The 26,098-nt window shown below is 39.5% G+C and overlaps 3 protein-coding genes across 7 annotated transcripts in view; all 3 read left to right on the top strand.

Moving 5' to 3' along the window:
* pcnt (pericentrin) overlaps window positions 1–11,804 on the top strand; it is a 37,655-nt gene extending 25,851 nt beyond the window's left edge. For all 4 annotated transcript variants that reach the window (XM_044143111.1, XM_044143110.1, XM_044143109.1 and 1 more), the window contains 18 exons: window positions 129–302; window positions 1,050–2,048; window positions 3,644–3,814; window positions 3,902–4,091; window positions 4,174–4,508; window positions 4,622–4,724; window positions 5,500–5,672; window positions 5,746–6,024; window positions 6,149–6,303; window positions 6,408–6,537; window positions 7,481–8,269; window positions 8,500–8,712; window positions 8,871–9,086; window positions 9,644–9,870; window positions 9,951–10,030; window positions 10,295–10,436; window positions 10,517–10,644; window positions 11,340–11,804. In XM_044143111.1, coding sequence (XP_043999046.1) covers window positions 129–302; window positions 1,050–2,048; window positions 3,644–3,814; window positions 3,902–4,091; window positions 4,174–4,508; window positions 4,622–4,724; window positions 5,500–5,672; window positions 5,746–6,024; window positions 6,149–6,303; window positions 6,408–6,537; window positions 7,481–8,269; window positions 8,500–8,712; window positions 8,871–9,086; window positions 9,644–9,870; window positions 9,951–10,030; window positions 10,295–10,436; window positions 10,517–10,644; window positions 11,340–11,371 — 4,536 coding nt within the window. In that variant the 3' untranslated portion in view covers window positions 11,372–11,804. The remainder of the gene's footprint in view (window positions 1–128; window positions 303–1,049; window positions 2,049–3,643; window positions 3,815–3,901; window positions 4,092–4,173; window positions 4,509–4,621; window positions 4,725–5,499; window positions 5,673–5,745; window positions 6,025–6,148; window positions 6,304–6,407; window positions 6,538–7,480; window positions 8,270–8,499; window positions 8,713–8,870; window positions 9,087–9,643; window positions 9,871–9,950; window positions 10,031–10,294; window positions 10,437–10,516; window positions 10,645–11,339) is intronic.
* Window positions 11,805–12,799: 995 nt separating this feature from the next.
* senp2 (SUMO specific peptidase 2) lies at window positions 12,800–20,226 on the top strand. Its single transcript, XM_044143107.1, has 17 exons — window positions 12,800–13,146; window positions 14,024–14,085; window positions 14,172–14,284; window positions 15,333–15,399; window positions 15,474–15,552; window positions 15,649–15,823; window positions 15,995–16,101; window positions 16,193–16,275; window positions 16,577–16,625; window positions 16,714–16,786; window positions 16,864–17,019; window positions 17,103–17,234; window positions 17,367–17,591; window positions 19,010–19,089; window positions 19,205–19,289; window positions 19,382–19,477; window positions 19,667–20,226. Exons 1-17 carry the CDS (start codon window positions 12,995–12,997, stop codon window positions 19,727–19,729), a joined length of 1,797 nt encoding a protein of 598 aa, XP_043999042.1. The 5' UTR covers window positions 12,800–12,994; the 3' UTR covers window positions 19,730–20,226.
* A 1,560-nt stretch (window positions 20,227–21,786) lies between these two features.
* Window positions 21,787–25,201, top strand: LOC122846266 (transformer-2 protein homolog alpha-like). Of its 2 annotated transcripts, XM_044143106.1 has the most exons (9): window positions 21,812–21,967; window positions 22,491–22,763; window positions 23,144–23,277; window positions 23,408–23,567; window positions 23,652–23,840; window positions 23,915–24,030; window positions 24,127–24,300; window positions 24,421–24,485; window positions 24,698–25,201. In XM_044143106.1, the coding sequence occupies exons 4-9, from the start codon at window positions 23,535–23,537 to the stop codon at window positions 24,706–24,708; spliced, it is 588 nt and encodes a 195-aa protein (XP_043999041.1). In that variant the 5' UTR covers window positions 21,812–21,967; window positions 22,491–22,763; window positions 23,144–23,277; window positions 23,408–23,534; the 3' UTR covers window positions 24,709–25,201. The 2 variants fall into 2 exon arrangements, with proteins under 2 accessions (XP_043999040.1, XP_043999041.1); XM_044143105.1 differs by lacking the exon at window positions 22,491–22,763 and having other exon boundaries at window positions 21,787–21,967.
* Window positions 25,202–26,098: the final 897 nt, after the last annotated feature.

Here is a 26,098-nt window from a genome sequence, read left to right as displayed (position 1 = left end):
CCCTTTTAAATTTGAATTTTTCAGACTGTGTTTGAAGGTAACCAGATGCATCATAAAATGAAAAACCTCCATCCTTTCCACCTTGGTAACTCAAATTCTAAGTGTAAGCAAACTGCTGTGTTCAACAGGAGACGATGTCCACCCTCACTGAAGAAAAGGGACAAGTTCAGGTGGCAGAAAATGAGGAAGAGACGCTCCCTGCTGCACTTCTTCAGGAGAAAAATCAGGAGATCGATCATCTGAACTGCGAGATCCAAAAACTTGAGCAAGAGCTGGAGAGTGCAAGGGACAACGGAGTCGGTGTAAGCATTCTGACAAGTTTCTCCAGAAGTTGTTTGGGTGCATTAAGTTGAAACGTTCGGCCGGGGGTGTATGAATGCTTGAATTTCAATGAGGTGTTTTCAAGGTTTGGAAAGTGCTTGATTTCTATATGAAGTCCTTGAAATTTCTTGATATTCAACCTGCACATTTATGTAATAAAGTGCAATTAAACGCTTGACTCAAAGCCTAAATTTGGAAAACGTTATTTTCAGTAGAAACCAGATATTTTCATCCTCCTAATAAAAAGACAGACACATTTTTTTCTCACTGTCTGAGAATAAATCAGACCAAACTTGCCTTGTTTTTGGTCAGTTAGAATTACCAAAATTAGCTAAATGCCAGAAAACGTGGCAAGAACAATTGTAGACATTTATTTGTAACTTGTTAAATATAAGACACTTTTCTTATACTTTAGTTATTGATATCCGTGAATTTTTTTATTTTTATTAATGTTTTCATTCCCAAACATTAAATTGTTATACTTTAGTTTACTTTGTCCCTGCTGTAAAAGGTAGAATACTATCATAACACATTATTAATAACAGTAATCAATGATATTATAAAATGGTGAATTGAAACAATCAGTTGTATTGTTTTTATCTATGTTTGATGCTGGGGAAGTTTGAAAACGTGCCTTGAAAATGCTTGAAAACTGCTTAAATTTTACTGTGGGAAAAGTGGCACAAACCCTGACCGGGAAATGTTTGCTTATTTTTTCCCTCTTAAAGGTCCTGGAGGTTGAGCTGGAGGATCTGCGGTCTCAGGTGGAACATCTTCAATCTGATATCGCAAGAGTGCGTCAGGAGAAGCAGGAAGAAGAGGAGCGGCTTCATGAGGTCATCAGCACCCTGCAGGCAGAGCTCGCCACCTTGGGCCCTAACCTGCACGAAGTCAGCGACTCTCAGGACGGCGACAGCATCAATCCCTCGCCTTCCCCCAGCCCGGAGCCGAACATGGAGACCCTCCAGGAGAGGAGGGGAGCTCCGAAAAGCCTGAAGCACGAGATCAGCCTCACACATTCTGCCGCCTCCTCTTCTCTTCGCTCTCGGCTCAAAGCCCTGCAGAGTCAGTTTGAGACTGCCGTAGCAGAGAAGGAAGGACTCGAGCGCCTGCTGTTCACACAGGAGGAGGAGTACCGGACACAAGGGGAAGAGTTTGTAAGGAGACTCGGAGTCGAGAGGGAAAGGTTCGATGAAGTCCAGGGTCTCCTCAAGCTGAAGGAGACAGAGCTGGAGGAAGAGAAAGGAAAGAGAAAACTGTCAGAGGAGGAGAGGGACGGTTTAAAAGTTGAAGCCGAAGAGGCAACTGCGATGCGTGAAGAGAAAGCCCGCCTGAACGCCATGTTGTTGGACTTGCAAAACAACGAACAAGAGAGACTGGGAGAGATTGAAGCTTTAAAAGCAAATCACAATGAGATGAAGCTGGAAATGGAGGTCCTCAGAGAAGCCAGCCTCGCCTATGAGAGGCAGGTACAGGAAGTAAGAGCAGAAAACGTGGAGATGGAGAGAGCGGTGGCAGAGGGAAGAGAGAGGATTAAAACTCTAGAGACTGTGAAGGGAGAACTTTCAGCAGAACGTGAAGTGCTGAGGAGGAGAGAGTGTCATCTCCAGGACGAAATCGAAACCCTCCGAAAAGAAGTTGGTTCGATGAATGTCCTCATCCAGGAGCTGACGGCTAAGCTGAGGGACCAAGAAACCAGTCAAGAAGAGGCTCAAAATGAGTTTCTGGTGAGTGTCAAATTGTTGATAACCTTTTTGAGTCAATATTAAATATTCTGTACTGATCTAAAAGATGATGATTCTGGGCTTGGAGGTTTACATTTTACCTGCCTAACAGAAATAAAGACCATTCATAACCTTAGCGTTTTTCATTTATCTCTAAATTCATTTATAAAAACTGAATCTTGTTTAAGCACCCTCTAGTGTTCAATCTGTATTGGTGTTTATTTTATTTTTTTGAGAAGTGCTTTTAAATTCTAAGTAAAAGAAAAAATACAGAGGTTGTAAGAACATTTTCATAAGGTTTATGGCTGTATTAGTTAGTTTATCGGATGCTGAGATTTTATTTGAGGACAATATAGTCAAAATCATCACTAATATTTATTGGCAGAACACAAAAATATTAATTAAAAAAAAAATCCAGATTTGCTGCGTGATTCTGAAGTGCAGAGGCTGAAATAATGGAAAATGATCCAATTAAGCATTTCGGAAATTCATTAAAAATACAGGAATTATCAGAAAATCCCCAGAACATCCTAAGAATATCAAGCCAGAGTTTGGCATGAGATTTTCTTTTAAAGCCACAGGAGCAAAACATTAGCATTTAGCATTAAAATGCACTTTAATCCTGTTTGTAAACAGATACTCTAATCCCAACAATACTGACAGTTTGTGATAGGAAGTTGGAATTTATTAATAAGTCTAGTCATAAGCTAAATTCAAATGTCTGAAGAGAAAATGTAGTGAAGCTGATTTTATGTTGCAACAGCCTGCCATAATACAAATGAGTGGAGAGGAAGCAACGCTGTAACCTAGCAACAGCTGTTTACCTTTAGAAAAAAATCATTCTGATTTTCGCTTTATTTAGCAGGTGGAAAGCCATGGTTTTAATTTATTTTCCCCCTTTCAGTTATGATTAATTTATATCTGACTTTGATTAAGACATGGTATGATTGTAAATTACTTTTTTTGTTGTTTTTTTTTTAATTTTATTTCAACTCTTTTATTCACTTGACCTTTAAGAAAGGTATTAATGTTAACGTTAATGGAGGTTCAAGCCCGCCGAGCAATCTCGCGTCACTTTCCTGCCGCACATGCAGCTGTTAAAGCTGCTGCAGGCAGGACCACATCTGGTTGTAGTTAGGGGGCGTCGCTGTTATGACGTGGTGCAACACTGACTGCAGAAACGAGAGGAAGTGTCTCTTTAAAACGAGGAAGAATGAGGAAAATTTATGCTAGCTCTTAGCTTTAACACTGTTGGAGTCTTAGTTTGGGTTTTTTTTTTTTTTTTTGTCGCTCTGTCTGAACAGGATGTGATAAGGTGCAAGGTTTTCCTCTTATAAGACTGCGTTTTGTAGGTTTGGTTTGTAGCATCGTGTAGCATTGTAGCCCAGCTCTGTTTGTATTTGTGTGTGTAGCTAATTTTAGGCAATTGCAGCCTTTCTGGTACAAATATTCCGCTGCATTCAAAGCGGAGCCTGGCATTAATATACGTCACAAAACTCCACTTGTGTGATGCTTGTGAAATTTTCTGTTTAGTCAAATGAAAAGCTCAGTATGTGGATTTTAAAGCGCTCTTCTGTTTACTTTTACCTTTCTTCCAGACCCATGCTGATGTTACCCTGGCCGAAGCAGAGGCTTCCTTGAGACAGAGGAAGTCTGAGTGTGCCAAGCTGAACGCTGAAAATGAAGCTCTTAAGACTGAGCTGGCGGCAGTGAAACAAGGACTGAAAATCAGCTCAGAAAAGACCAGAAAACCTCATGAGAACCGAGAGGTGGGAATATGAAAACTGAAAACTGTGTTTGCTGTGATCTTTAGGTGTTTTTCATTGGTTTTGATGGAAGTAACTTCTGCCCTTCAGATCAAACGGCGACATCTTGTTGACCTGGAAGCTGAAAACCAGCGGATGAAGGCAGAGCTTGAACGTCTCCAGCAGGACGTGCGCGTGCAGGAAGAGGAACTAGCCTATCAGCGCAGAGAGCTGGAGCAGCTCCGTCGACTGTGTCAACAACAAGAGACGGATCCTCACCATCAGGACTACCACATCAAGGGTGCATAGCAACTAAATATTAATATTCAAGAGGTACCTTTTTTATTTGATCAAACCGACTAAAACTTTTGTGTTTCTCTCAGACGTTTCTCACAGAGCTTTTGAGGATGTTCTTTTGGCCTCTCATGATGAAGCCTCTCTGAGCTCCCCGGAGGTCCTGAGAAAACTCGAATGTTCCGAGGACCAAATCAGGGAGCGCTTCAACGTCTCTGTCCTCGATTCCCGCCTGTCTGAGCTCAGTGGTCTGAACTGTACAGGTCAGGATCTTCCCCAGGTTAAAATTTCTCCAGGGGTTGTGATGGAGCCTCCACACTCCAGGACAGTCACCCCAGACCCAGCCACCCAGAGTACCCACTCCCCGGGTTCTTTGACCGAGTCCGACCACTTCTCCGTGCTCGATTCGCTGGACCCTGACAAAGTATGCTGTGAAATTTATTTATTTTTTTATTCATGTACATTTTAAACATCTTTTTAGGAAAAACTTAAATATGTGGATAAATATTTGTATTTTTTTTTTTATTATTTTCTCAGCTTGACGAGTTGGAAGAGCTTGACCTGACGGCGCCTCCGTCTCCACTCGGCTCCATTTCTTCCTTCTCGGCTCAAGAGTGGAACAGTGATGGATACGGGAGCAGTAAGTCCAGCTGTTCCCCAGCTGTTAGGCAGCATTTGACAGCTACATCATATTATGAGTCAAATATCTTGTTGTTATATTTTGTTATGGAGCTGGTTTCTGTGTAAAGTAGAGAGTCTTCTGGAAAAATACTTGACTGAATATATGGCAGTAATTTTTTTTTTAATCTCAAAGATTACTTTATAACATTAATGTTTCTAGCTGAGGGAGAGAAACATTGAAGAAAATGGTTAAACTAACAATACAGAACAACATACAGAACATTTCAACCATTTGAATTTATTGGCATGACAACTACATTATTCCATAGTATTTCGTTATTAATGCTTGAGATTTGAGACTTGGATGTAACCTTACTATAAGTAAATATGTAATTAATATTCCGAGAGCTACAAGAATCATAACTCGCATGGGATTTTTGTTGCAACATTAGAAGCAGAAAAAAAGCAATTGTATGATGAGAATTAATCTTTCGATTGAAGAATTCAAATTATTATTTTAAGATATTTAAAAATATAAATGCCCCTCTCTAATTGTTTTGTTTCCATTTTCATTTGAATGTAGTTGTCTATTCATCCTCTCTGGTTTTCTTTGGGTTAACTTTAAAGCCTCACATGTCTTTTTGGGAGAGTTGTTTTTTTTATATATATATATATATATATATACTTTAATACCCTTTTCAAAAGGGTTGGAAAAACTACGAAAATAATTGTATTTTGAGATGGAAAAATGTCAGGGAAACCAACAGACTTTCTCTCCTCTTTCTGTCTTCCAGATGTGAGTTCAGAACTGGGAGCTCGACTGAGAGTGGAGCTGGAGGAGACGGAGAGGCTGGACGCTCAGTTTGTCCAGTATCTGCGCTGCAGAGGAATAAACCCCACAGCCAACACTGACAGCGCGGCAGGAAGCATGAGCTACAGCGACGACTTGTTGTCACCCGAGCTTCAGGTGGGCTTTGCCCCTGAATAGTTGCAACCGATTGCGAGCCTGAGCTTCACGTAGTTCTCGCCTCTTTCCGCAGGCTCTGTTGAAAAAGGTTTACCAGGAAAGCTGCAGGATTCTCACACTGAGCCAGCGTCGCTGCGCTCCTTCATCTCAAGCCAACACTTCGGATCTAAAGACCTTCTCACCAAGTCGGACCCGGCATTGCTTTGGAGACGGCTTGACTGGACTGGACCGCAGGGATAATTCAACTCCCTCCAATCCTCCAATGAACTGGCAGCAGGAGAAGAGAGCCCTGCAAGAGACTGTGGTCGCTCTCAGAGAGCTGCTCTGTCGAATGGCACAAAGACAAACACAAGTGAGTTCCTATGATTTAACATACGCCTCAGTTGGGTCATTTGTTTGGAATTTAGGGTACAAATGTGTTTGGGGGTATTTTTTCTCATATGGGTTAAAGAAATTATTATTTTTTCCCTCTGAAGACTGATTGCACTGATGATGGCTGGCACAGAAGCCACCTACAGTCTGATGGAGATGTTGAATCCCAGATCAGGGCAGAGCTGGAGGAAAACCAGAGGCAGCTGAAATGTGCCCACAGTTGTCTACAAGAGCATAAGAACAAATTACTTTCTCTCAGGTACATTTGACAAATTTTATTTCTGTCACGCACTTTGTTCGTTCCGGTGTTTTAAAATGGATTTTGAAGACTTGGAACTCATTGCGCCTGTCTATGTTTGTCAGGCTGGCTGCAGAGGAGGCTGAAGAGGCCTTGAGAGCAGAACAGACCAGATTCCAGGAGCTTCAGCAGGAGCTGGAACAAGAGAGAGCTCTGATTCTCTGTAAAGACCGAGAGAGAGAGGAAAGGATGGAGGTTAGACAGAAACCAGCAGAAATATATTGATCCACCTAATTACTTTATTTTATTTATCTAATGCAAAAACTAAAATCCATTGATATTTTAGAAAACTTAATTATCATATGAGGGTAGGATAAAATTTTTTTTAAAAAGACGGATTATTTAGATGCTTTTCTTGGGGTTTTGTCAATTTGGATATTAAAATTCAGAAATGCTAAATTACTGCTCTCAGATTGAAGTGATGTACGGATTATGGATCATATTTGACTTTTTCTTGTACTTGCAACAATACGATAGAATCTGAACCGTGTGATTAATGGTTCACTATTTATGCAAAACAATAAACAAGATCAAAAATAACATCTACATTGACTTGAGAAGATTGTAGCTGCTGATCTGTTGGGTGTGAAGGAAGAGAGGACACATAAAACCACAAGCTAGTATAAAGTGGGACATGGAGAGGACTATATGAGGAAATGGACTGCGTTGGAAGTGTGCAACATGCCATTCTGTTCTATATTCTGCTGGACAGTCAAGTTCATATTTAGCATAATGAACTAATGTGGGCGTGAGGGAAGTCGGGCAGTGATTGGAACTCGTATGACTATTTTGTTTCTATTTTTAAAGATTTGTGAGAAATGTTTTTACGGTTTAAAAAGTTCATGTTCCAAAATATGTGGTGGGGTAAAAAAAAAACAAACATGAAAATCAGCATGCCATGTAAAATAAAAATAAAAAACAACAACTTATTTTTAGGGTCTATATTGTCAACACCTGATTGCTCATACACGGAATTTAACCAGTATGCTTTTAGCTTTATAAACCTTTTGTCAAAATCTCCCAGCAACCACTTCTGCACCCAATTCTATATCTGTCTTTGATTATGTTTAAAAGAAAAAAAGGAAGTCATCTTAAAATGTATCTTAAATTTTGATGTATATCCTTTTTTTCTTTCCAGGCTGTTCAAGTTTCCTCTGAGAAGCTCAAGAGTGAGGTCATGTCTCTAAAGGCTCAGGTGGAGCAGGAGAAAGTGGCCTGCAGCAACCTCAGACAGGAGCTCCAAATCGAACAGTCCCGTAGCGCCCTGTTAGAGAAACGTTTGCAGGACGCCCAGAAAGAGCTGGAAGATGAACACAAACGTTTCAGCCATCAACAGGAACTCCTCCTGCAGGAAAAGGATCAAGCCGAACGCCTCCTGAACGAAGTCAAGTCCGGTCTCGCTGAAAGTCATTGTAAGTTGGGCGATTCTCACAGGAAGCTCGAAGAGGAGCGCCAGCTTTGCTCCAGACAGCTAGACGAGCTGAGTCGCAGACACGAGGAGGACACGGCGAGGGATCAGAAGTTCATCTCTGGTCTGCGCTCCCAGCTGGAGCAGGAGCGAAGGCAAGGGGAGGACCTGGCAGCCATGACGGACAAACTCAGGACCGAGCTGCTGGAAAGCAGGAGAAAATGGGAAGAAGACAGAATAAGGCTGGAAGAACTTCAGAGGGAGAAGGAAGCCGCTGCCAGGCAGAGAGCTGCGATGGAGACCTTGAAGGAGCAAAACCAGGAGCTCAGCAGCGCTCTAGAGATGGAGCGGCAGCGGTCCAGACTCCAAGATATCGAACTAGAAGGGCTGAAGGAGAGGTTTCATCTGTTGAAGGAGAAAGAAAGGGAGAGACATGCCCAACTGGAGAAGGAGAGGAGAAAAGAGAGGCAAGAAGTGTTGGAGAGAGAAAGGCTTCAGGACAGGACTAATAACAAAGTGGTAAATTATCAGTATTAAAAAAACTCAAATTTTAAGAAAATGGCCGCTTACAAATTAATCATTAGTCCATTGATAAGAACAAATAACTTTAGATCAACTCATTGATAACTTGCATCCCTATTTCCTACGCATACTACATTTGCAAAAGTAGTCCTCTTGTGTGAAGTGTGTTTTGTTTAGGTTTTGTTTTTAAGAAGCACAAGCACATGACATCTTGTTTCTTTCCAAAGTTGGAGTTGGAGTTACAGAGGCAGCAAGACCAGCAACGCATGCAGGAGCTGCAACAGACTCTCGCAGCTCTGGAGAGAGAAGGCAGGGAACGGGAGAGAGAGATGGCAGCTCAGAAAGAACTGCTACACAATAAAGTAATCTCCTCACAGCGTCCAATCATCATCTCTCATACGGACGGTGCCCAAGCAGGTGTCTCTCTGCAACACCAACAGGTCTTAAAATCCTTATTACCTGTGATCTCTTTAAATGAAATTCGGGACAATTGTAGCCATAAACATGTTTAGTTTTAAACTCTGAATATAGTTTTGTGTTCAGAAGATTTGATTTTTAAAAAAATGCATTCCCCCCCCCCCCCCCCCCGTCACTGTAGAGGGCGACTACATCATCATCCAATCTGCTACAGACATTGCTGAAGGAGAACTCTGATTTGACCCAGCGCTTGACATTGGTGAGTCAGGAGAGTGCCACCTTCAAGAGCAGACTGGCCAGCTTGGAGAAACAGCTGCAGCGCAAAGAGTCTGAACTTGCCAAGGTCACCACAGAAAGGGAGAATCAACCTGTCAGTGATCCAGTCTGCCACAACAGGGTTGGTACAGGCACAGAAACAATACAGGCCGGGTCCAAATTCAGGGGCTGCATCCTTCGAAGGTCGATAACGTCACAGTGATGCAACGAAGGATGTCCGAATTCAAGGCTCCTCCAAATGCATCCTACTGTTCATGGATTTGATGGATGGGTCTGGTGTGTCTTTAGCAGTTCACCCTATCCCAAGATTCAGTGTGCGGCTATATGAGCCATTTTTGTTTACAGGAGTACAGTTTTAGGTGAAAGTACATTAAAATATGGCAGTACAAAAATTAGGTTTGCAGCAGAATAAATCTGCAGGATAGACCGTCTAATTTCAGTCGCTCGCTTCCGACCCGAAGTGGGTCTGGTCCTTCGAAAGATGCAGCCCCGAAATCTGGACACGCTAAATGTTTCATCCCTATTTTGCATCAGGGTTCTTTTTAAAATTTCTTTTTAAATCCCGCTGGAAAGGAAAATTTAATGACTACATGTCGTCTGAGATTTGCAAAACGACCCCAAGCGAAACTGGTTCAGCTCTTCTTTGTAAAATCACAGTTTCTGTTTTCGGTTTTAAAGCTGCAGCGATACTACGAGCGCTACCTGCGCGCCGAGAGCTTCAGGAAAGCTCTGATTTACCAGAAGCGATACCTGATCCTGCTGCTGGGAGGATTCCAGGACTGCGAGGAGGCCACGCTGTGTCTCATTGCTCGGATGGGAGTGCGGCCCTCGTCTCCACTCGCATACAAGCGCAGGCCCATCTGGAGGTTCAGGGCTGTGGTTCGAGTTGTAATAGCTGTGTCAAGGTGAGGCGTAAATGAAGCGTCTCGTCTTTCTGAGCCCTGTGGACGGATGCAATTAACGTCAAATTGTTTTCTGTTTGTAGGATGAGATTTCTGACCAGGAAATGGCAAAGAGCAGTGAGAAGGATTGCGTTATCTGGAACCGTCAATGGACATCTTCCAGGTTAGAATGCACGAATTGCAGAAGTAACATTTGGATGCACTAAACATTTATATATTTTTGAGATTTTATATGTGAAGTGAATGGAAACGAATCCATGATTTAAGTTTTTAAATCAAATCTAAAACACATGGTGTGATTTATATTAAGCCCCCCCTTATGAAACCATCTAGCCTTCATTTCTTGACAAACTGTGAAAAATCTCTAGGTATATGAATGCTTTTTAAAGGACTGTGACTCAGTTTGTCATTGTCATGTCTTTTGCAGCACCAAAAGCTGACGTTTTAAGGCAGCAGCAGCCAAAAATACATTTTCACTCTGCACAAAACGGAGACAGAGGCGACACCCAACGAGGCACTCTCTCATTTCTGGCTCCACCCGGCAAATCGACATTCAGACTGCAAAGAAGGTCTGGAATAATTTAGAACACGCTTTTCGAATTTTTGTGAAATTTGTAAATCCGCCCTTCACTGAGCTTTCCATCTTCAGGCCCCACGCCAGTTCCTGCCTAACTTCTGCTCACTCTGCTGGAACGTCCCAGGATCCAGAGCGCTCTCTCACAGACTATATCCATCATCTGGAGAGAGTCCAGCAGAGGCTGGTGGGAAACAGACAAGGTGAGCTCAGGACAGTTCATCTTGGTTTTCCTGGAACTGGCACATAGTGTTCAAACGAGCAACGGTGAGAAGTGGACTGGCTTCCTCTTTCTCTCACCGTCCAGTCACTGCCCAGATGGGGACAAAATAAAAAGAACTACATCATCTACATTTCTAAGCAACCCTCTCTGCAACATTAAACACTTATTTTCATATTTTTTATGATTGAAAGCAGATGGTTTCAACAGTTCAACTCAGGAAAAAAAAACTTTTTCTAATTTAAAATGGAGGCAAAATTTTAAAATTTGGAGTTATCATTCATTTATTAATTTTTACTTATTGCTTTATTATTTGGGACACCTGCAGTCACAAAGACCCAATTACTGTCCAGTTATAGTTTAAAGGACTTTGAAATATCCAGAAATTTATAAAAAGTCAAGGGGAAAAAAAAAAACAGAAATTTGCACACAGAACATTGGCTCTAATAAATGAGAAATTATAATAAAGTTTTCAAAAACTATGTGAGACTGTGAAATGTAACTTGCATTAAGATGAATGAAAATTATGCTAATTATAATACAACTGCTAATCACACTTCAACATCATTAGAGGTGTTTTTGTTACTACAGTAACTAGGTCAGTGTTTATACATGATTGTCATACTTTAAGGATGAATATGGATTTAAATAATTTATTTATGTGTTTTGTGTTTTTAGGTTCCTCTGCCTTCCAGTCTCACCCAAAGTAATCCATCCACTGGAGCCTGAATGTTGCCTTTGTGTTGGCACCAAACTGACCATGCCTTAATGCCTTGAAGGATGTTTATAATGTTTTTTGTTTTTTTTATTATTATTATTTCACATAATTTCTTTTAAATGCATAAATTATTTTTGTAATTTTTTTTAATGTGAATTTTATTTTGTATGCCTGCTATTTTGAACATCATTTTAAAGACGCAGCTCGAACAAAAATGTCTCGTCATTTCAAATAGTGCTTCTTTTTTATGTTATAGAGTGATTGTATATCTTGGTATGTCTGCTCTGGTTTTATGCTAGATATGAGAGATCAACACACTATGCTGAGTGAACAGATCGTTGTGTGAGGATAAAATGTGTTTCCTTGTATTTGCTTTTACTTTAACATGATTAAAGAAGACACTATGCTCTCTTTATCAAACTGAACTTTCCTGAGATCTTGACCACCATGACATATTTTTAATCCAATTTAATATGCCTGCCAGATTTTGGCATAAATTACAATTGAGGACCCTTAAAGCACATCAGATCATTCAGAGTAAACGGATCACACTAGAGCACGCTGAACTGGTGAACACTTCCTGTTTTATTCTTGAATACTTTATTACTCATCTACTGTTTGGTATTTGATAGCTGGTATCAACTCCTTTCTAGAAATAACCTAAGAAATATTTGGACTGGGGCCTAAAGTCACAGTTCAGAAACCAAGCACAGTCAAAAGAACAGTCAGCATCTACATAAACCAACATAAATGTAGATGTAAACCCCCTGGACTTCATGATTTAAGTTTTTTTTTTATCTATGTTTCTAGAGGTGAACCCCTCTGACATTAACTGACATGACTATTTTTAAAATGTATTTTTCAAAGTAAAACCAGTGAATCTAGTTTTGAACATGGACTTCAGTTAAAACAAAACATAATACAAATTGATCTATGGAATTGCATTGGAGGTGTGTATATGCGATTTGTAATATAACGAAAATAAAAAAGGGTAGCATTTTTATTTCCATTTCTAAGTGGTAACAGGTGAAGCATGTATTTGAAAAAGTTTCAAACATTTATTCCTCTAATAAGCTGACAATACACCCTGCAAATGTCTGAAATAGACATTATTAAACCAGGAGTCAGGAAAACTTGAGTATATCTTTTAATTAAGAATTGCATTGACAACATGATTTGCGATAAATATGATCCGTGGCGCAATGACGACTTTGAATCTATAGAAAAACCATATTGAAAGAGTTAAAATATAATTCAATATACTTGTTTTAATTACAAGGAAACAAATCTTTATATAGTAAATTATATTAACATGACAGCGATGTTCGTTGCTTTCTTCAATCGGAAAGCACCGTCCGTGATTGGTTCGTTCTATTCAGACGAAGTCTATAGAGCCCCGCTCAGGCGTCCTTCCCTGCAACACAAAACATTCGCACCTAGTGAGACTGTCACACGCAGTGACGCATATCCTGCGCATTTCAACACACACATGCTAACGCTGGGCTAAAGCTCCACTGTTAACCGTTGTGTCGTAGATTGTTAGGTTTTAACCTGTGGAAAAACAGTCCTGGCCCGTTTGGAAGAACTCGTTCCATTTTTCTCGTATTTGTCTGGGATGTATGGATGGATAGTTGACGGAATCTCGTCTCTGTTTGAGCCCGTTACCGGGCAAAATCACACCGAGTGGCCTGCGAGAAGAAGGGGCAGTGGGGAAGGATCACGGCGGCAGGACAGCAACGGAAGACCGACTAAACGGAACTACAAAAGGTCGGTGTTATTCTGATACCTGGTGGTTCCGTTCTGGCTGCGCTCTTATTCCAATGTGGTTTAATTTCAAATTTGTTGACTTAACGCTTATGTTGGTGACGAAAGTTAACCTAATAAGCTAACAACAGTGAGGGGGTATGTTTGAAAATAAATAAGGATTTTGTTTGCTACTTTTTGATATTTCCCCGGTTAAACACATCTTAATTAAATGACTAAATCACCTACTAATGGCCTAATTAATTAACTTAGGCGTGTTGAAGCAGAGACTCGTCTAAAAGGGCACAGGCCTTCACGGACTGGAATTTGAAATCCGCTCCCCTTGTTCTGCATGCTTTAGGGGGTACCGTGCCTCCACACATCTGACTTAAACAAAAGGGTGATTACTAGTCTTGCTGACATGTCTAGAAGATAATTCAGCCTTTTGAATTAAGTGTGCAAGGATGCATCTGAAAGTTGCAAGGCAGTGACCCCTGCTCTAGATAATCTACTACCTCTCTCTTGATGCTATTTTCTCCTCTTTTAACCTTATATGACTTAGTTCTCAGAAAAATTAACACATTTTACATGTATGCTTCCTTTGTTCAACATGAACCCCACCTGAAGAGTGTTTCTCTGTTTTGAACTCAAGTTTTTTGCTCAAAGCTCATGTTTCTCATGAAAGTTGTAAAGTATGGCAAGCTCCATTTGTTTACATTTGTAATGCTGGACCTGAACAATCGTTTTCTGGCACACCTCCTCTTGGTTTGTATTAAAGCACAAGTTCTTCAGTTTTATTTATACCAGAGGTTTCACTGTTGCCTGGATAATTCAATAATTTTACACAAAGAGGTTAATTATTATGAATAGGAGGCAACATTATAATTTTCCTCTGTTACAGTGTGCATGTTGCCGATGGTGTTGGTCAAAGTGACCCAGTGGCAGCGAAACGACGCAAACGTGGTATGTTGGGATCAGTTAAAAATGCCAGGGTTTGTTATAAAAAGTCTCTGTATTTCAGTAACTGTTGTGATCTCTTGTCTTTGTAGATGTTGTGATCAGCTTTGTGAAGAAGACAGTGGCAGGCATAGCAGGTCTAGTGAGCCTTCGGAGACCGCTGCCAGCAAGGTGTCAAAATCCAAACAAGCATGATGAAACACAGGTGGGTGTCATCATGTCTTTGTGTTCAAATGCTGCATCGTGCTCTGTAGATATGAGGAACCGGCCAAATAGAAGTTTTGCTGTATGCCCTGTTCAAGGTTTTTTCACTTGTGGGGTACCTCAAGTCTCTGTTCTTGGGCTCTAATTTTCCTCAAGTGGACTGCACACCGTCAACTTCAAACATGTTCGGAAAAATATAATTTTCTATTAAATAATGGATACCAGAGGCGCTTGGTCAGTGCTTGATGCTACAGGGCAGTTATTCTTTTCAAACCTCGCCTCAACAGACCGCGGTGGCTATAGCTAAACACGTCTAACGTGACAGCGATCACCTTAGATGATTAGCTATGGGAGCCACACCATACTGGCTCCCATAGCTGCTCTTCTTCTGCACTGAGTAGTAGTTGCAGCATCTTCACCGTGGTTTAAAAATTGTGGATGGATTGATTTTTGAGGTTAAAAGTGCAGATGATTGACAGTCTTACTATAATAAGAACAGCAGCAAAATAAAAATATTTCCCAGAGATCCATTTCTCATCAGGCCGAGTGTGTTAAGTGAAGAAATGGAGAAGGAATGCCAAGCTTTACATTCAGACATTTGCATTTCCTTTTGGTGCAAGTAATTTTCTATGGCATGTGACTCCACCTGTTGGCATACATGGATGACTGCATTGACAAAAATAGTTAGACCTGTTCTTGCATCAACGATGTACGTTAAAGATGTAATTTGACGCAAGCTAGAGTACATGAAAATAGGAGGTTTTTGTTCTTAGTATTTGCTAACAATGAAAATATCTTTGCTCTTATTTACTTGCCAATTTTTGACTTGGCATTTGCAAAACTTGCTCTTCTTACTTCCCAGTCTTATTATTGCTGCACTATGCCTGTTGGCCTGGACCAGGTCTCCCTTTAATGCCTTCATTTGGTCCAAACTGTTGCAGCTCATATGTTTGGTTTTTCATGTACAGGACCTTGAGTTTTAAATGTGTTTCATGGATAAAATGCATTTCATTTAAAGCATTTTTTTTTTAAATCTTGTTTTAATCTAGCCTGTTACTCTAATGGGCATAGATGAGCTTCACACTTCATGGCTCAATGGTACTGACTGGAAAATGGGTAAGTGAAGATGAATCTCTCTGCACCTGTTGACTCTTGGCTGAATTCATATCTAATATCTGTTGTCTTCTCAGATAAATCTGTAGGTGGCGTGAATGACAGGAGTTCAAAGAATCCCTTTCAAAGCTCTTTACCCCCTTTAAGAAAATACAGGTCAGTGATCCAGTTTTTGTACTGTTTGTTCGTTAGTCTCAATAAAACATTCAGCACACAGTCTTTATGAACTGCTATTTTTGTTTTTGAATGTAGTGGAGCAACGCTCCCTGCTGGGCTCCCAGAAAGAGGGAAGAACTGGGAGCGAAGAGGCTCCCTTCAACTGCTGCCTTCAAGGCCCGCCATCAGAGTGGGAACACCTTATCCTGAACCGATTTCTAATGGCTACGGACACACCCGCTGCCCTAAACCCAGTCTTGCTGTGGAAGAGGTATATTTAGATCTAAATTTAGTGTCGTTTGGAAAATTCTGTTACACTTATGATGGTAATTTTCCACTTTATCCTTGCATATAGTAATAATTGTAATCACTCAAGGGTACCTCATTATTACTGAACATTTTTTTTGCCACTTTATATCTTCAGTTGTGATCTTTGTTTTAGGCCATAAAGCAGAACAATAAGGAACACTACAGACGCCTGCTGGAGATGGTGACAGAGAAATACAGCAAAAGCCAACCACTACCTTTCAACCAAGCTAAACCACATGAGTGAGTGTCTTCATCTGCTGGTGTGGTGTTTCCAAAGATGTTTAGTAAGATCACCACGCACCTCTCATCTGTTCTTTTTTCCCGTTCCTAGTGAGTCACTGTTACAAAGTTCCCACAAAACATCTGCTTCAGAGAGAACCTTTGAGTCGGTCTCCAGGAGGGTGGTGTGCACAGGTAGGACTCTCCTGTGGATACCATTTGTCTTTAAAATAACAAATGGCCGCTTCTATTTTTGTTTTGTCCTACAAGCTTCCACTTTATGTTGTTTTTTTTTTGTTTGTTTGTTGTTGTTTTTTTATGTGTCTTGTCTGACGATGTGGAGAAACCCGACAGATTTACTTTCACAAGTGGAGCATTAGACTTTTGCTATAATGCTCCGTTTTTATATATGCTTAAAAAACTTGGCTAATTGTGATTAAATTAACATTTTCGGCCATTTTCTAGTGGGTTATAAACCATCTTCTCTTCTTCACAGCTTCACCAACTGTGTTTTCATACAGAAATACTACTGCAACTAAGGACAGGTTGGTTTTAAACTACTTGAATTATGTCTTCTTTTTTTTTTTTTCCCCTTGTCAATATTTTAATAACTTTTATCTTTCGTATCTTCAGGTGGGGAGGCTTATCTTTTAATAAGTCATACAGTGAAACCCTCGAGGAAAAGCAGCCTGTTAGATATGCAAAGGTAGGCATACATTAACTCTCTTCTGTCATGCCAAAGCAGCCATTGAATCCTGTGAGTAATGCTGACCTGCATTGCAGCAAAAAGCAGCAGCCGATGTGGACCTTTCCACAGAAGTCGCTACTCGCCTTAATCTCGTGGACAGAGACGCGTCTGCGTTCAGCGCCACTGAAACTCAACCTTCCTATGCTTCACTTACAAAGCATAGCGATGAGGACATACCCAGGCTGACCAAGGTGAGATTGTTTAACAGTAATATAGTGCGTTTCTGACTGCATGGGTACTCTGTCATTTGAAATGTTTCTTCTCGGTCTCATAGGAAATGGCAGTGGAGGTTAGTGAAGCTTTGGCTCAGAGAGACCCTAACCGTGTTTTAAGTTCGGCTTTCAAGCTTCGCATCACACAGCGAGACCTGTCCACTCTACTGGAAGGTGGATGGCTCAATGATGAGGTACTTGTACGATTAACTAAGATGGATCTCAGATCTAAACCAGCCCACTCCGCTGAAGACAAGATTGAACTTGAAAAATCTTTTATTGCATTGAGTTGGAGATCATTGTTTTATGCCAATTTTTCCTCCAAGGTGATGAACTTCTACCTTTCCCTCGTCATGGAGCGACGTTGTGGAGAAAGCGGAAGATTAAAGGTGTACAGCTTTAGCACCTTTTTTTACCCAAAGCTGCGGGGTGTTGGAGGAGGACAGGGTGGAGGACACGTGGCTGTGAAGCGATGGACCAAGGCGGTTGACCTCTTTATGTTTGACCTCATCCTCGTCCCTCTGCATCTTGGTGTCCATTGGGCATTAGTGGTGAGTGTGATTCATCACATACCTTAAAATGCATCAATGTTTACTTCAGAAATGTTTAGATGAAACTCCAATAAAAATGTAGAAAATTCTTTGAGTTAAAAAAAGAAGACAACTTAGATCAGCTGCAGCTCCCACCTTCCAACAGAATAAACACAGATTGCTATTCCCAATGTTATATTTGTAAAATTAACACTTTGCTAAACGTTTCAAGAGTTCAACATACTTTTCATCGTATGTATACTTTGGAGGGGAGTAACTTTGCCTAAAACTCATCAGATGAGACTGGAAATGGAGTTCACTAGAATGAAAGGGGACAAGATTTTAATATAACTTTCAAGAACTCTTCAAGACCAAGAAAGGCCTTTATTCTGCATTTTTGTAATTTCTTTTTCTCACAAACTCAGCAAACTTTCTTTTAATCTATTTTCATCTACCTTATGACTGCATCAACTATGCATGGTGTGCAGTATAACATGTCCCAGTTGTTGTGGATAGCGTGCGAGGATGATGTAGCTCAACTTACCCCTAGACATCCACATATTGGTTACTGTAGCAAAGCTTTTTACCTCTTTCAGCGTCTGAACAACTTGCAGTATATGCATATTGTTTGCCTTCCTGCTGTTTATAGTTCCTATTGAAAACTCAAAATGCTGGAGCAGCTTATATCATAGTCTCATCAGGCGAAGCCATGCTGACCGCATTTGGCTTGTGCTTGTAAGACAGCAGTTGCCTCAGTGAGAAATATTGCAATGTTTTAATACACAAGATGTTGTGCGAGAAGATTTTGCCTCATCCCCAATTTGTTGAGATTTCAATTTCACTGATTATCATCTAGACTTCACAACTTCCCTACAGAATCGTCATGTATTAATGTTTAGTCCTAAATTTTGTTCAGTTTAACACAGCCATATTGATAAACCACTTCTTGAGTTTGTTTTGCCAACAATATTTTGTGCAATATTTTTAAACCATTTCCTGTATAAAACTCTAGTTTCAGGGGCGTGCTCCGGTGGCGTAGAGGGTAGCGCGCCCCACGTTTGGAGGCCCTCAGTCCTCGATGCGGCCGTCGCGGGTTCGATTCCCGGACCAGACGACATTTGCCGCATGTCTTCCCCCCTGTCCTTCCCCCCTTCCTGTCAGCCTACTGTGGAATAAGGGACACTAGAGCCCACTAAAAGACCCCCTGGTGGGGAAACCCCCCCCCCAAAAAAACAAAACAAAACTCTAGTTTCTCTCACACTTCACAAACTTTGTAATAAATGAATTAAAAGGTTTGCGTTTCCCACACTCAAGCTTGTGGTTCTCCGTATTTGTTTGAGCACTCGTATTTCATTGTGAGATTGTAAAACAGTAGGTTCACAATTTGTTTAAAGAAAAGTATGATTTAAAGCTTGTTTTAATCAATGTTTTCATTTTAGGTGATGGATTTAAAGTCAAAGACTGTTAAATCATATGACTCAATGGGTCGGAGACATGATGACATCTGTAATCTTTTACTGTAAGTCTGTTTTCTATTTTTTTCTCCGTCAACTTTTCTCAGTCTTTCAATCTTTAGTGTTTGTTTCTTTGAGTTGCATTGCACTGTGAATAATGTAGCGGTGCTTATTTTCCAGTCTCTACCTTAAAGAAGAGCACAGAGCAAAGAAAGGAAGGGAGCTTGAAGGTGCCAAATGGACTGTTGGAAGTCTGAAGGCTGGCGTATGTTAAACTTGCTATTGACATAAGATTAAAAAACACAAAGTCATTGTCTTTTCTAAAATGGAGATTAATGCATCATTCTGTACAAACAGGACATTCCCCAGCAGACTAATGGAAGTGACTGTGGTGTTTTTGTCTGTAAATATGCTGACTATATAGCAAAGGGAAAGCCCCTCACCTTTAAACAGGTAAACTCAAATTTAATGCAACGACTTGGGGTTTATTACTGAAAAGTGTAGTTGCTTTTTGCAGAGCAGTGTTTGTCCTATCATGCTACTACATGTTATTAGTCTTGATTATTAAATCAGTGGTTTTTAAAGTGTGTTGTATTATGCAGATTTTGTTCTAATTTGATTGCTTTCTTCAACTTTTTTTAGTGCCACATGCCTCTCTTCAGGAAGTTAATGATGTGGGAAATCCTTAATCAGAAGCTGCTATAGAAGATTACACCTTCAGAAGCAACAACGGCAACTTTGTTTTTGTCTTGCAAACAATTGTTGGACCGAAATATAGCCCAGATATTTGGAGTAATAAAATACTAGTCTTAACTTTGTCTCTTTTTCTCCCAAAGGGGCATAGAAATAATTTTTAATCTCTGAGTTCTAATTGGAGATGTTTTGCTGAAGAAAATTTGTCGTGCAAAAACTTTGGCACTAGTGAGTGAATGGCTTTTGACTTGAGAGTATTTTTTTTACAGCTTGACGTACTGCTTGAAGTGCCTTTAACCCGCTGGTGGAGCTCAGTAAAGAGCACGCTTTATGGAGAGTGTGTTTGGTTTTTGCAACTTGACTGCATTTTTGAGCAACTTGGCCCAGAATGCAGAGATGACTCTAATGGTCATTTGTTTGATTTATTGATTGAAGTATGTAAAGATAATTTTATTTAGTCACAAAACTGTTCTGTTATGTGAAATATAAATAGTGAAAATATTGATATACCTCCTGTTTTGCCTTTTGTTCAGATACAATTTGCATGTTTGCAAACTTGCTGTAATAACATTTGTTTAATATTATTTATAACTAGACTGGATGAAAAAAAAAATGTGTGTGTAATGTTTCCTTCCATAATTGAATGAAGTATGACTTATTTGTTCTACCACATGTAGAGCAGGTACAAAACTTAAAACTTTAGTGTACTTAATAGGGAACTGCTGTATGTAAGTATGTATGTTAGTGCTCATGCTTAAAATATGATCACATCCCCCTCCTGTAATAAATTTTACTTTATTTTTTTGTAATCCGAGGGTTTTTTTTCTTTTCTTTTTTTTTTTTTTTACTAGTCTGCAGCAATCCTTTAGGGTTCCAGTGAATCAGTTGTATTCTGTAATACAACTGAGTGAGTTTTTCCTAAGCTTGGGAAAAGCTTTTCCTAAGCTCATTACATTCCAAGCTGATAAAGGTGTGAGCTGTAAAAAGGTTCATTACGTCTCCTAATACAGTGCCTGGAAAACTACTAGTATACCTTGATCTTTTCCACAATGTCTTATAACAACCACAAATTCTAATGTATTTTTGAGAGGATTTATTTTTTGGGTGATGAACCCCAAAAGCTAGTGTGCAACTACAATAAGACTTAAGGTACTGTTTTCAAAAATAATAGTTTAGCATCATTATTTTCAAATTTTAAAAATGTCAGTTTACTAGTAGGCGTAGATGAAAAGAGACCCAACCGTCGTAACATTCGTTTAGTCAGCCTATATAATTAATTGAAAGAAATGTACTTAAGTGTTTGAGTAGAGTCAACCATGCCGTCGCAGTCCGCTGGACAATAATCAGCAAGGACAGTAAGGTAAAAATTAAACATGTTTCTGAGGCAAGGAACTGTTCAGAATAATTGTTTCATAGTTCACAAAGCATGTAGTTATACAATTACATGCTACTTCAGAGATTTACGTTCAAACGATTTTTTGAAAAGACAATCCAGTTTTATTTTAAAAGGAGCCGGAAATGGCGTCATTGGCTACAGAACGTTATAAAAAAGTTAAAAAAAAGGTTGCTGTAAGCATATTAATGGAAAATGTGAATACTGTGACAAATATGAAACAATAGAACATGTTATGTTAGAATGCCATAAGTATGAAAAAGAAAGAAGATGTATGAGAAGAGAGTTTGAATGTATTAAGGAAAAGATTAATTTGTTAGATATTTTGAGGAAGAATTTGGGGAGTAAACATATACAAATAATTATTAAATATTTAAAGAAAACTAAATTATTTCAAAGAATTTGATTATAGTAGGTGTGTGTGTGTGTGTGTGTGTGAATGTATGCATGATCTAGAGGGGTGGATTATAAATATATGTATAAAAATGGATGAGAGTATGTATGCATATATAAATATGAAATTTATTTATTTAATTTATCTATTAATAGTATGTGTAGGAGTATACAAGTATTTATATAAATTGATAGTCCATCTCGAACCACACTCCATACCAGTAAGTGGCGGTAATGCTACTTAAAGTTTGTTGCCAACCGCCAATAAAATCAAGAAGAAGAAGAAGAAGAAGAAGAAGAAGGTTGCTGTTGTTAGGCGGCGTGGACAGAAACGGCTTGTTGTTTGGGGGCGCGCTTCAGCTCTACCTAATTTACTTTACCCTTCGAGTTTATTAGATTTATTAAACGGGTTTCAAATTTCTGATTGTAAAATGAGCGACAACGAGAAGGATTTTAGGGAGCAGGTGAGTTTTATTAATGAAAGAATATTGAGTTACTTCGGTTAAGATATAAACGGCTAGCTAGCTTATCCGTTTCCAGCCGTTGGACGTCTGAAAAGGTTTGCTAGACGAAAGGTTTAAGATCTCTTAGCACTGATATCTGCGCAAGTGTTGTATGTTTTATTAGTGTTTGTATACGAATAATTATGGCTAGTTGCATCACATTATAGAATACAATTATATTAGCCAAGCATGCTAGGCTAAACCATGCGGCCTGTGCAGATCAGGAAACATGGTACCGCCTCATAGAGCTACCTTCATTTTAGCACATTGATCTTTAATTACCGAGTTATGCAATGAATTACGAGTATTAAAGTAACTACTGTATGTGCACTGTGATCCTCGCTTATTTAAAATTCAACGTTCAATTATAAGCTAACTTGTCGAGCTTTTAATTTTTTTATTTCGTGTTTATTTCTTTTCTTTATACCATTTGGTTGAAACAAAAACCAACTTGCCTTATCACCCTTGTTTGTTTTTTGTCAAGGTTAAGGTGGGAAGAAAGAAAAAGGCCCAAGACGTGTCAGATGTGACGTTTTTAATGTTTGAAGCTGATGGGGTTGATGCATGCTAATGTTTTGGAAGCTGAAAAGAAGCGATCAAGATCTGGCCTCACTTCTAGTTGTAATGGCAGATGGTAAAAGGGGGAAGAGGAGGAAAAAAGAAGTCAGATTCAAACGGAAGAAAGAAGAAATGAAGGGGTTGTTATGAAGTAATGAAGTGAACGAAGTTATGAAGTTAAGATCAGAAGTATAACTGGGTATGAGTGATTTCCTAACAACATGTTATATTATTGCTCTATTTTACTTTTCTTTCTCCTTAGCATGCTTAATTATTTTTGCCCTTTCTGTATCAAACACATCACTAATTGTTCCCTCAATTTTGTTAGATTTTTTAAATGTGGATCTGCTAATGTATTTCATCTATATTCAGTTATTTGTCACTGTTTGTTTTTTTTCTTCTTTTTTCTCTCTCCAATTTTCCAGATAATTTCTATCAAACCCTCTAATCACCAAACTATCATGCTGTTCTTCTGAAAAAGGCTTTAAGGGGTCAGAGGGTTAACATCTCCCAGGCCTTATGTTACTGTTACAAACTTGTCTGTAAAGGGCTTCTGATACCTGTCTTTTATTTGCTCAGGACTCTCGGGGAGGCTCAAGGAGTGCATCCCCAAGAGGCTCCGCAAAATCCGCCAGCCACTCTCCTGCACGGTCTAAAGATGGGTCTCGGCGCTCCCGGTCCAGATCTCGCTCTCAGTCCAGATCAAAATCCAGGTGAAATGATGCTCCTTTTTTTTTAATCTCTTATCTTTTGCTGTATTTTAGAACTGAAGTGCCTTTATTAACCCCAATTCTGACTAATGCCTTCCCCCTGTGATGCACCAAAAAAAACCCAAAACAATAGGTCAAGGTCCCATCGAAGCTCACGCAGGCGCTACTCCCGCTCTCGTTCCCACTCTCGACGCAGACGTTCAAGGAGCCGATCTCGAAGCTCAGATTACCGCCGGCGTAGGAGCCACAGCCGTTCCCCGATGTCGAATCGGCGCAGGCACATTGGCAACAGGGTGTGTGTTACAGCTTTAAAATTTGTTGTATTGAAAAAAGAATTTCTTTTTTCTTTTTTTTAATTCTAACTTTTACTCTTCCAGGCCAACCCAGACCCCAGCGCTTGCCTGGGTGTGTTTGGTCTGAGCCTTTACACCACTGAGAGGGACCTGAGAGAGGTTTTTTCTAAATATGGCCCCTTGGCCGATGTCAACATAGTGTATGATCAGCAGTCGCGTCGCTCAAGAGGTTTTGCCTTTGTTTATTTCGAAAACAGTGAGGACTCCAAGGAGGTAAGCATGTGATTGGGTTATATTTTTAGTTGCAGTTCTGTTTTGCTGCTACCTCTAATAGTGGTGTCTTTTAGGCCAAGGAGCGTGCTAATGGTATGGAGCTTGATGGACGCAGAATCAGAGTGGATTTCTCCATCACTAAAAGAGCTCACACTCCAACTCCTGGAATCTACATGGGACGCCCCACATAGTGAGTGTTTGGGGGTTAAAGGGCTTCTATTTTTATGCAAAGTATTTATAATCCATGGTCTGTATAAGGGTGACAGCTGAACCTGTGTGTTTGCAGTGGTGGCGGTGGAGGAGGCGGCGGCGGCGGTGGTGGTGGTGGTGGTGGTGGAGGAGGTGGCGGTTCATCACGCCGTTTCTCCAGGGACTATGACAGGGGCTATGACAGAGGATATGATAGAGGTTATGATCGCGACTATGATCGCTATGAAGAGCGAGAGTATCGATCGTACAGGTACAATTACCTTGACACAATGTACAAGATTGTAAGATGAAACTAATGATAAATTTTACTTTCATTTTGCTCGACGGATCTAATACTCATGTAAAATTAAAGTTCTTTTTCCTTTGACAGACGCAGATCTCCGTCTCCGTACTACAGCAGAGGTTACCGCTCGCGATCTCGGTCCTACTCGCCACGTATGTATTTGACGGGCACTTTTTTAAATGTACTCTGAATAAAATGTTTATGAACATGTTTGATTATTGACATTTAATGTCATTTGTAGTTTCAGTTAATTATACGTAAACATGTAATGATTTGTCTGAATAGATGGATGGATTTTATATGGATTTTTTTTTTTTCATATTCCACCAGAACAATTTGTTTATTTTTGTTTCTTTTCTTACAGGTCACTACTAGGCAGCGAAGACAATGTTATGTTCTGGTGTTTTTGTGTTTTTTTTTTTTTTTTTTTTTTTTTTTTTTTTTGGATCATTTTTGTTTGGGGTTTTTTCCCCCCATTTTGACCAGACAGTGTGTGTGTGTGTGTGTGTGTGTGTGAGAAAGGGACTTTTGCATGTATTCATGTATCAGAAGGTTGAAGGTTTGATTTTTATCCCTAAACATGTCTAGGCAGTGCTGAATAAACATGTCAGATTATGGATTTTCAAAATGTCGAGAATTAATGCTTTTTCATCTTTGCTCTTCATCTAAATAAAATTCTGTGTGTCGTCAAATAAAAATGCTGAATGCTTTTTAAACTTGGAATTTGAAAAAACGGTTTGCTTCAACTGACACGTTTTTATCTTTGTAGGATTTTGTCCTTTTTTTATTATATTTTTTAGTGTACTACAGTAGATGGCTCCGTTAAGCTGTGTCTATTCCAAAAAAATAAATTACATTTTTGTTCTTGTCTGGTGACTAGCTGCTTTTTTTGTTTGTATATAAGCAATAAAATACCAGTTTTTTCATTCTGCATAATCTACTTAAGTTATAAATAGCATCCATATCTGATCTTAAACCTAAGTGTGAGAAAATCTTTTGTTGATATGGATGCTAAAAGTTGATGTACCTTAATAAACTTTGCCCAAAATAATTGGATTTTAAAATATTACCTTTTGTATTTGATTTGAAAACCAGATAAAACGCTTAAAAGGTCATTAAAGGTTGCTTTGACATCACACCCAACTTAATCTATTGTTGTGCTAAACATATTCATTGTGAGGTCTAGCCCTTTGTTTTATAGATACAGCAATTAAATAAAAATAAAGTTCCAGTCTGCAACTTTTTTTAACCTGGCCTCAAGTGAGGACCCCATGGAGCTGCTTCGGAGCGTGGAAGTGAGAAAAAAAACCATAGTTGGCATACAACTAGCTACCGTTATAAAGTATACTTAGTGCATCATATTTGATAAAGAAAAAAAAAATACATTATTTACAAAAGGCGAATAAACCAGTTTGGTAAATTTTCGGGAATGAATCTCAGTTGGAAAGTTTTATTTCCTCCAAGTCTGAAATGAAAACTAATTTGTATGTTAAACAACAAAGAAGTATGCAGTGGTGTCTAAAACTATCACCAACTGAAGATGACAACGCATACGAAAACTATACGACTATAAGACTTTACAAATAAAGAGCACCCTTTACTAGCTCAACTTTTCTTCTGTTATTTTAATTACGTTATTTGCATGTTAATTAATAAATGGCGACTGCCATCGATTCTGAAAAATACAACTCTGCAAACAAGAGATATAAACAGATTTTGCTTTGAAACCGGGAAAATTGTGGTTTTCTGCAGTATTCCAACAGAA

This window comes from Gambusia affinis, linkage group LG16, assembly GCF_019740435.1.
Source record: "Gambusia affinis linkage group LG16, SWU_Gaff_1.0, whole genome shotgun sequence".
NCBI classification, from domain to species: domain Eukaryota; kingdom Metazoa; phylum Chordata; class Actinopteri; order Cyprinodontiformes; family Poeciliidae; genus Gambusia; species Gambusia affinis.
The sequence above is the reverse complement of the archived record's forward strand: the minus strand, read 5'-3'. Positions and strand labels throughout refer to the sequence as shown.